This window comes from Egretta garzetta, unplaced genomic scaffold, assembly GCF_000687185.1.
Source record: "Egretta garzetta isolate BGI_Z169 unplaced genomic scaffold, ASM68718v1 scaffold3, whole genome shotgun sequence".
Taxonomy (NCBI): domain Eukaryota; kingdom Metazoa; phylum Chordata; class Aves; order Pelecaniformes; family Ardeidae; genus Egretta; species Egretta garzetta.
This window is the reverse complement of record NW_009259099.1, coordinates 447,380-457,216: the sequence shown is the minus strand read 5'-3', so window position 1 is coordinate 457,216 and position 9,837 is coordinate 447,380. Positions and strand designations below refer to the sequence as shown.

Genomic DNA, 9,837 nt, shown 5'->3' with positions numbered 1-9,837 from the left:
CTGCTCTTTCAGTTGCACTCCAACCATTAATGGATGTACGGTACACGGCGTTTCCCTTGGACGTTTGCAGCACAAGGAATAGCTGGTTTAGGTGGACAGTCTGAAGTGGGAATACAGCACTGAATGCTTCACTGCCCTTTATGCCTTTTTCTTTGCAACACCCAAATTCTTTTTGGTTGCCGTTTTATTGGTGGGGCTGTGAATTACTGTCATGCCAAAAGGTGGGATTTGGGCACCTAAACACACTGTGGCTGGTGCGTTGTTTCAGAAGGCAGCTTGCGGGCAAGCATGCAGATGTTTGTAGCAGATGTGGAAACTGAGGTTTTGTCCCCTGAGCCTCGAGCCGACCACTGAACCATCCTTTACTCTTCCTTCGCAAGGCCAAGTTCAAACCTGGCTTTAGTAGGATGACATCCCTTTTTCTTCATTTATTCCATGCTCTTTTCATGGGTCTAGTGTTACGTCTGGTTAGCAATTACTGCTCTGACGTGGCAGAATTGGTGCCTCGGTTCCAGCAGCCTTCACACCCCAGGGAAACAGCCTTCTGTGTCGCTGGCTAATGGTGCATGCCTTACAGCATCACATGCTGTTTCTCCAGTTTAAGTTCCAGGGTTCAGGTACGGCAAATGATTCGCGATGGAAGAAAGGGACAAAGCAGAAGGTGGCTTTACAGTTAAATACAACAACGACCCAGAAATGACATAAAACACTGAGCTTATTTCAGTCGCAAGGCTGAAGCTGGGAGATAACGGGCCTTTTTGGCACTTCTGGATTTCGTACGTTTTGCAGTTTTTAATTAAAAGCCCATATTCTGCGTATTCTTATTCCTTATATGAGCTGGATGTGGAGAATGAGATAATTGAAGGTTTCAAAAGCAATTACAAACCGTCATATCCTAATTTTTAAGGACTTGACTTTGCAACCTCAATGATATCTCTCTGTCCAATTAAAAAATCCCATATAGAGTTAATGTATTTTACCACAGGATGAATTTAGAATAACTTTTAATCTTCAGTTATTTCAGATTATCGCCAGGGTAAATGAGATTGCTTTTTTTCCCTCTTTTTTTAATTGTGGGGAAAACTCAATGCATCACTCTAGTTGTTTCTGGTTGAAAAATGTCAATGTTACAGAAGCAATCGATGCAGCTTGGTCTAAATAAAGGTGTTTCAGGTCTGATATACAGATGTTGCCTTTCTCCTGTCTGCATTGCATCCTGCAATGTTTTCACTGAAAAGTGGTTTGCAAAATCCTGAGAGAAGACAAAGAAATCTTTATTTTAGTCTTTGACTGGTAATTGCGGAATATGGACCCTGTTCTGTGATTCCACTTGGTACCAGAGGTACTATTCCTCTAGATTGCTCTAATGCCAGGGTTTTTTTCAACAGATTTGCAATATTTAGCCTATCTTACCTTCAGTCTACATTTCTGCATCTCCTCCCTTTTCCTTTCCCCCACAGCTCTCAGGTCTGCGGGTTGTAAATAAAGAATGCAGTGTCAAAAATTCCTGGGTGCATTTGGCCCACAGATTGTACGTAAGCCTTTTGGCACGGCGGTCTTATTCTTCTACTGAAAGCAGAGGCTAGAACTCAGCCTGCACAGCCCCGGGGGACCGCAGAGAGGTTGTGTCATGCTGGCTAATCCTGATGATGAGAATGGATTGAATGGAGAGAGGAAGTGGATGCCCTTTTCTTTTCCTGCTTAGTACTTACCATGTCAATTAGTTTAAAAAAAAAAAAAAAAAAACAAACCCAAAACAACACCAAAAAATACCCCACAGCCAAAAAACCACAGTGGAGCCGTATGTCGTTTTGGTGCAAAAGCATCGTGGTACGTGATGGGAAATCTTCCTCCATTCTGCCATGCCTCGGGAGAGTATAGCATACGTAACATATTGCTATCTATGTACCTTGAAAAAATTCTGCTCTACTTCCAACTGAGTAATCAAAAGAGGATTTTTTTTATTCCTTTTCAAAGTGCAACATTCAAAAGGAAACCTCTTATCTATTTGAGAATTCAATACACTTTTGGAAACAAAAGAGAATGAAATCATCAACCGTAGGTCTCAGAGCAACACTGATTTTAATAATGTAAACTTTCTTCTCTAATGAGTAATAAGCAGTTCCATCTTTCATGGCCTTTTAAAATTGCTTTTAGTAAGGGACTGGATTTGTTTTAATCCTTTTCAGTATGTAAAGCCCCAGATATTTCAATCCCTTAGAGGCTCGGTATCTTCTAGCTCCGATTGAAAAGGCAGAGGAAAAACAGCTTTCAGAAATTGACGGAATCTGTGACTGATGTAATTTAATTTTTTTTTCTTTTTTTTTTTCTTTTTTTTTTTTATCCAGAAAGTGACCCAAAAGTGTCAGTTAAGAAAAAGATCTCTGGCATCCCACCCTGTGGATTAGTAGCAAACAGGCATATCATCTAGGTACAGTAGCTCTTTGTACTCTGACCTAGTTGTTTCTCTTCTGGCTTGTTCCTTCTTGAAAGGTTATTTGGAAGAGATGCTGAATTTGCTCCATAAACAGCTAAAGCAGCATCACCTGCCACGTGAAGTGCTTCCCTTTAAAATGCACCCTAGCACCACAGAACTGCCAACACCTAAAACTGCGCTGCTGCCTAGTCAGAATGGATACTCGAAAACCACCTAAGATCCCAGATGGTTTATTCTGGAGGATGCTTTTCCCAGGGAGGGGTTGGGAGAGCCTTGTCTGGGATCAGGCTGGTATTTGTGGGGTGTTCTAGTGAATTCAGCTTGATCACACTATTTTTACATGGTTAGCAATTAATTGTCGCTGCCGTTTTCCTGAATACACCTGCATTAGTCTTGTGTTTTGTGCATGCGTAACTGTTAACTTCGCCGTATGTTCTTTTTCCTTAGATAATTCCAGAAAGTGCCTCGAGGAAGCTTCGTTATGTAGAAGAACCCTGCAAGACAAACACAGCGCGCTTTCTGGCAACTTGTGCAGCAAAGCTGTCAAAATGGCAGAAAATAAGGACAGTAATATCAAAAACGCAGATGTGAGACCCAAAAGCAGCCGGAGTAGAAGTGCGGACAGAAAGGATGGCTACGTCTGGAGTGGAAAGAAGCTCTCCTGGTCTAAAAAGAGTGAGCACTGTTCTGATGCTGAAACAGCAAGTGCTGCGGGAAGAGCAGGGACTAATTTAAGGAGCCAAGAGAGGAAATACAGCTGCTCGTCTATCGAGCTGGATCTAGACCGTTCGTGCGGTCACAGGTTTTTAGGCCGGTCTCTCAAACAGAAGCTGCAAGATGCTGTGGGTCAGTGCTTTCCCATAAAGAATTGTAGCAGTCGGCACTCCTCAGGACTGCCATCAAAAAGAAAAATTCATATCAGTGAGTTAATGCTAGATAAGTGTCCTTTCCCTCCGCGCTCGGAGCTAGCTTTTCGGTGGCACTTGATCAAAAGACATACAGCCCCTATAAGTCCAAAAGCGGAAGACTGGATAATTGCTGATTTATCTCAGCACGAGGAAAGGGAGGATCAGCTGCGAGATGATGAGGTTGCCAACGGGGGGATGGACTCTCCTTCCCAATCCTGTGACTTCACCGACACTGGGTCCTCTAGGGGCGATTTGAGGTCTGAGTTGGTTACAGGTAAGGTGGTAAGGAGCAGCAAAGATGAGAGCGATATGGACTCCGATGATGAAGTTGTAACGTTGTGCACAAGTTCTAGAAAAAGAAACAAGCCCAAATGGGAGACGGATGATGAGCTGCTACGGATGGAAACGCCTCCGAAATACCATACACAGATTGATTATGTCCACTGCCTAGTCCCAGACCTCCTCCAGATCAACAACAATCCCTGCTACTGGGGAGTCATGGATAAATACGCAGCTGAGGCACTGCTAGAAGGAAAGCCAGAGGGAACATTTTTGTTACGAGATTCTGCCCAAGAAGACTATTTGTTTTCTGTGAGCTTCAGGCGCTACAGTCGTTCCCTCCACGCGCGGATAGAGCAGTGGAATCACAACTTCAGCTTCGATGCCCATGATCCTTGCGTCTTCCATTCTCCTGACATCACGGGACTCCTAGAGCACTACAAAGATCCAAGTTCCTGTATGTTCTTTGAACCACTTTTATCCACTCCGCTAAACAGGACTTTTCCTTTTTCTCTTCAACATATATGTAGAACAGTTATTTGCAACTGTACAACTTACGATGGTATTGACGCACTTCCCATTCCTCCGTCAGTGAAGCTGTATCTGAAGGAATATCATTATAAGTCGAAAGTTAGAGTACTCAGGATTGATGTACCAGAGCAGCAAAGCTAGAAAATATTTTTATGAAAGAATTACATTGGCTCTAAAAAGACAAATAGTATGTTCAGTCTTTCTTCCTTCTAGTATCTTTTTTAGTAGCTTTTTTTTTTTCTTTTTCTGCAGATTATTTACCACCCAAACTAGCCTCTGTCTAAGGCTTTTTTTTATCCAAATGTACTTTGAGTCTTCCCAGCTCTCTTTTTTAGAAATGGTATTCATTGTGGGCTTTTGGTACTGTTCTCAAACTAGAGTTTTACAGAATTTCAGGTAGGCTTTCTGGTATTTCTATAGAGATGGATAGTCTTTAGATCTTAAAAAACCCCTAAAAATCAGTTTTGAACTTGATCTGTCTTTTGTATTGTAATTTACATATGTTGCTGACATGTTTGAAATAATGCACTGTTAACTAAAGATTGACTCATCTGTATTTTCTGCATTTCTTTTAAAATGAGTGCTCTAGCCTCTGTGTGTGCGTACGTATGTCCGTCCATATCTAATACAGTAAATTCACCTGTCTATTTCTAACATTACTATTCCTAGCAAAATGAAGTTTGAAAGAGGATATGATCTTTCTATAAATATATCAGGGGACTAAACACCAGGGAGGGGAAAAACAATTCAAGTTAAGGACAACACTCAGTACAGGAATAAACACGTATAAACTGGTCGTGAAGAGATTTTGGTTGGAAAAGAGGAAGGGCTCGTAATCGTCAGAGCAGCGGGGGTTCTGGAAGAGCTTTTCATTTTGTATAATAGCAGTAAAAAGCAAGCTGCTCACAAACTGGGATTTGATCAGTGTCTGGAAGGGATAATGATGTAGTTACTTATGACAGATGGGGCTTGGACTTGGTTACTCTATTTCTACGTTACTATTTCATTATATGAAATAGCCAGTTTTTGCTATAGGAGCTGCTGCTTCTGAAATGATAAAGCACGGGCTGGGAGGGTGAGAAGGAAGATATTTCCTCAAAAATCTGCATATTAAACCATCTGATCTTGTATGGTTGATCCTGAGGTGATAATGAATAACTTTCTTACTTTGCTAGTAGGAGGGTTGTTTTTTAAATAAGTATCTTTTAAAAAAAAAAAAAAAAAAAAAAAAGTCTGCAGATTTTTCTTGCAGCGTGAAGCATTTGGTCGAATGGCCTCCTGCCAAATTCCGCGTACGGGAAAACCATGCGTGGATAATGCCCCTAAAAGCATTACTTACATTACACGGGTAGGCAGATCTGCTGCTGAATGATTGGAGAAATCCCAATGAGACTCAGTGGATCTGGGTTCGGGCAAGAAACTCTCTTGCTTTCCAGGCTGGCCTCGGGGTGCAGCTCCAGGAGGTGCAGGAGTGACCTGCAGTTCGGTTGTCTTCGCTTGGATGTGCTTTATCTCCTCTCGCAAAACCGGGCCCAGGACTACTCCGCCGAAAGTACGCGAGCTGATGTAATTGTAACTACAACAACCGCGCTGTTTCCTCGCCTTTGATCACAGGGAGCATTTGTATCCTCTCAAAATGCTTTTGAAACCAAGACCCCCAAGCCTGCACATTACAAATGTGTTGTAATTTCATGCCTGCAAAAGATCTTATCAAAAATCAGCAATTACCCGTGTTTGTGAGGTTACGGATGTGTGCAGGCTAGGAGCGGCAGAGCACACTGCTGTAGAGTCTCGCTCCCAGGTTGTAGGCTAAGACTAAGCAATATTTCTATTTGAATCTTTTCATTTCACCCTGTACAGAATCCTATGGATTTGTGGACATCAAATCCGTCCTGTGAGCTGGGTACTTGGGAGTTGCCAAGGAAGCTTTGCCATGCAGCTCCACTGGGTCCGGCTACCCTGCCCTTGCCCCCCTCCCCGAGCAGAGAACACCCTTTCCACTAAACTGCTGTCACTGTGATGATGTAAACAGATTTCCAGGGACATCTGCTTAGAGACCAGCTCGTTTGTTTTCACTGTGTTTTAAATAGGTTTTGAACCAAAGTCTCCAGGGAGAAAATGCTAACACATCAATCTATCTCATCGCACATGGATGAATACGCTACAGGACAAACTCTCAGCTGCTATAAATCAGCGTGGCTTTATTGATACGCTTATAGCAGCTTATACCAGCTGAGATTCTCCTTCTGCCAGATGCAAATGATAATTGTATGACTGATGTCAGAAAAATGACCCTTTTTTTCCTGTGATCTTCTCCTTGAGCTGCTTCCATCCAACTGACATTGCCTTTTGCATAAACTGTATTTTATCAAGGACAGCGTCGTACTAGTAAATCTGTTTTTCCCTCTGTCACTGCCGTTTTCCAAATACAAAGTGAGGGAGCAGCGGGCATCTTCGCTCTGCTCTCCAATGCTGTGCCTGTCGGGGTGGAACGGTGGCCCATGACTTGCGTGGCTGCAGTCCAAAGTAAGAGTATCTGGTTCAAAATCTGACTTCACAGAGCGATGTCAGAGATATTTGCAGTCTGCTTCATTAAAACTGTCTTTCGGAAACTCTTAATTAGGGCAAAAAGCTCATCATTTTAGACAGCTATTATTATTTTTATCACAAGACCACAAAAAATAGATTTCAACCAAAAGTTGTACTTGCTTTGGAAGTTAGCGAAGGCCACCACCTCTTTCAAAATTGGCAAAGATTTTGTCCCTTCAAAATGAAAGGCCGTGGGGGAACCTTTTCTGGGGTATAGTTCCCCAACGCGCTGTGTTTTCAGTGTCGATCTGTATGCAGCCTACGTTGTTTTGACATTTGTGGATGCATCACTTACCCCAAAAATGTCTTGAGCACTCCAATTTTAGGAGACCTATATAATATAGCGGTTGGGGGAAGAAGGTACGGCACATAAAAATAGTGCCTTTGGACCGTGGGACAGGTAACTGCATTGATTGAGAGAAATCGTGTAGAAAATAGCGATGAATGCTTTTTTTTGTGGAAGTTCACCCTATTTTTTCTTGTTTTACTTGTCCAGATCGTTCGTACCTGTGTGACGTTTGTACCTAATGACAGTGAGTTGTGCGTACACGAGCAGTCTGTAAGAGAAAGATCCATTTCACAAAGCACTTTTTTACAAAATGTGAGAACATGAAAAAGTCTATTTTTCCTTAAATCCATGTACCTTTCTTTTTTCTCTTCTTCCTCTTTTTTTTTTTTTTAATAAGAAATTAACTGGTTTTACAATACACCAAGAATTGTCATCCTGAAGTTCTCCTCCCGCTGCTGTCATTAACAGTCTTACCAGTGCTGCTCGCTCCAAGAATATAACACCTTGCGTCTGAAGTGTGATCCAAAGCTAACCGAGTCGGGAAGTTCAGTGCTGAAGCCCTCTGAAAAATGAACCTCAGAAACAGGGTAGGAACTCCCGCTTGCTAAGCCCAAGCTCTTGCAAGACAGAGATCCCAAGTTCTTCAGGACAAAGATAAAATGTGGAGCAAGGAAAGGTGCGGAGATGTGCGGAAAAACACGTGCTCAAGGCTACGCAGCAGGGCAGTGGCCGAGCGAGGACGTAATCCAGAGGTGACCCTGGCCACAGCCCCCCTGTTTTGGGGCACCCAGCCGGTTTTGCATCAAGACTTGTGTCTGCATGATGTGGTTTGTCTTGTTTTGAAGGCAGTTCCATAGGAGGACAGTAGAAACACAGCGTATTGAATCAGTGTGAGCAGCTTCTGGTAAGAAAAAAAGATCTGATTTTGATAAATTATTTTGATACAAGGGGGGGAAAAAGGTCAGGCTCTTGATGCACGCTGGGCAAACTACATATACAAGCTATTTTCTCAGGAGTTTGCTTTTGCCTGAAATGACTTTTTGCAGCTCTATAGTAATGTCAGTTGTTGGCCCAGTGCCGTCAATACAGAGCAACCTCAACTCCATCTGAATCGTTGATGGATCTGGGGTAGTTTGTGCGTCCGATAATTGGGAGTACACGGTTCTTCTGGATTTTCCTCTTCTCAGCACTTGTCTTGATGAAACCCAGGGCACGTTGGGAAGAGGGTATGTGAATCTACAGTAGCATATCCAGCTTTAAAAAAAAAAACCAACAAACTGGTGATCACAATTGAAATGCTTTCCTTTTAAAGATGCTGGTGTGTTTCCAATAGAGAGAAGAAATCCTTGTATGATGCAGTCATACATGGCCTTACTGTAAAATTGACATGCTCTTAAATAATTAAAAAGGGGGATACTTTAATTTTGAAAAAGGATGCTGGAGGAAGGAGGCTAAAGGAAGCTTTTAGTCATCTCCAAGGTTAGATTTATTGATCTAGTGATCAATCCCTTTCTCTTTCCTGAATTTAAAGCTAATGGGAGAGTGTGGTCAGAGATGAGTGGCTTTTAGTTAAGGTTTTTGACTCTTATAAATAATACAACAAATGTCCTAGTAAGTAATAAGAAATAAGATACTCGCTCATTCTTTTTAAATAGAACAAATGTGGCAAACAAGACTCAGCTGTAATTTTTGAAGTCATTTATTAGACAAATTGCTCTTCTCTACTTCTTTTACAAGAGAGACATAAACCATTATATTATTTATTCATGAATCATAGCCATTAAGATGATAAATCAAATTATCAGCTTCCTGTCTCCCTTCGGTTTTAATCATTTTTTATAGTTCATGCAATATAAAGACAGCTTCCTTCCTATGAAACAAGAGACCTTCAGAGACCTTTTTATTGTAAACGTACATTTCCTTCCCATTTTTAAGTATATCCTAGTGATTTTCTCTGTCAATTTTATCTGCAATAAAAATCCAATAAGGAACTTGTACATTGATTCCGTATAGCAAAGTTAGCTATGAAGTAAGTGATTTTGGTTAACCTCTGAAATAACATAGTACCGGGAAAGGCAGTTAAAGGATTTTTCTCTGCCACCCGTAAATGCGCATGGTAGCATCACACGTTTAAGGGAGAGAAATCTTGACACGAGCTTGCAGGACGTTTCCCAACAGGTTTAACATGAGCTCTGCAGCAGCGTGACTGTTTTTAATACATTGAGGCTTGTTCTTTCTGCCGTGATTCACACAGCCAGAATGTCCTTGCCGCTCCCCGTGAGCTGGGAGAGCTAAGGTCGTTCTGGCAGCGGAGAGCCTTTCCCGCATCCCTTCCCCGCTTGCCTTCCGTCTGCATCTGCCCGGATCAGCATCTAAATCAGTCGCAGGCCGAGCCGCACGTGACGTGGTCCTCTGCTCCTCCGAGCCAAAATATAATCGTCTCTCGCCCCTTCCCAGCCAGCCTCTCTCGCGCATGAGCAGTGCCCGGTTTCATAGAATAGAATCATAGAATGTTTTGGGTTGGAAGGGACCCCTAGAGGTCATCTAGTCCAACCCCCCTGCAGTGAGCAGGGACACCGCTAACTAGATCAGGCTGCTCAGAGCCCCGTCCAACCTGGCCTTGAATGTTCCCAGGGATGGGGCCTCCACCCCCTCTCTGGGCAACCTGTTCCAGTGTTTCACCACCCTCATTGTAAAGAACTTCTTCCTTATATCCAGTCTAAACCTACCCTGGTTTAGTTTAAAACCATTACCCCTTGTCTTGTCACTGCTGGCCCTACTAAAAAGATTTTCCCCGTCTTTCC

At 42.6% G+C, this 9,837-nt stretch overlaps 1 protein-coding gene across 2 annotated transcripts in view; it reads left to right on the top strand.

Annotated features, from left to right (window-relative positions):
- SOCS4 (suppressor of cytokine signaling 4) overlaps positions 1 to 4,493 on the top strand; it is a 6,364-nt gene extending 1,871 nt beyond the window's left edge. Inside the window, exons 3-4 of one of the 2 annotated variants that reach the window (XM_035890729.1) lie at positions 2,349 to 2,431; positions 2,885 to 4,493. In XM_035890729.1, the coding sequence (XP_035746622.1) occupies positions 2,986 to 4,296 (1,311 nt within the window). In that variant the 5' untranslated portion in view covers positions 2,349 to 2,431; positions 2,885 to 2,985 and the 3' untranslated portion in view covers positions 4,297 to 4,493. The remainder of the gene's footprint in view (positions 1 to 2,348; positions 2,432 to 2,884) is intronic. The other variant, XM_009635179.2, reaches the window with a different exon arrangement.
- Positions 4,494 to 9,837: the final 5,344 nt, after the last annotated feature.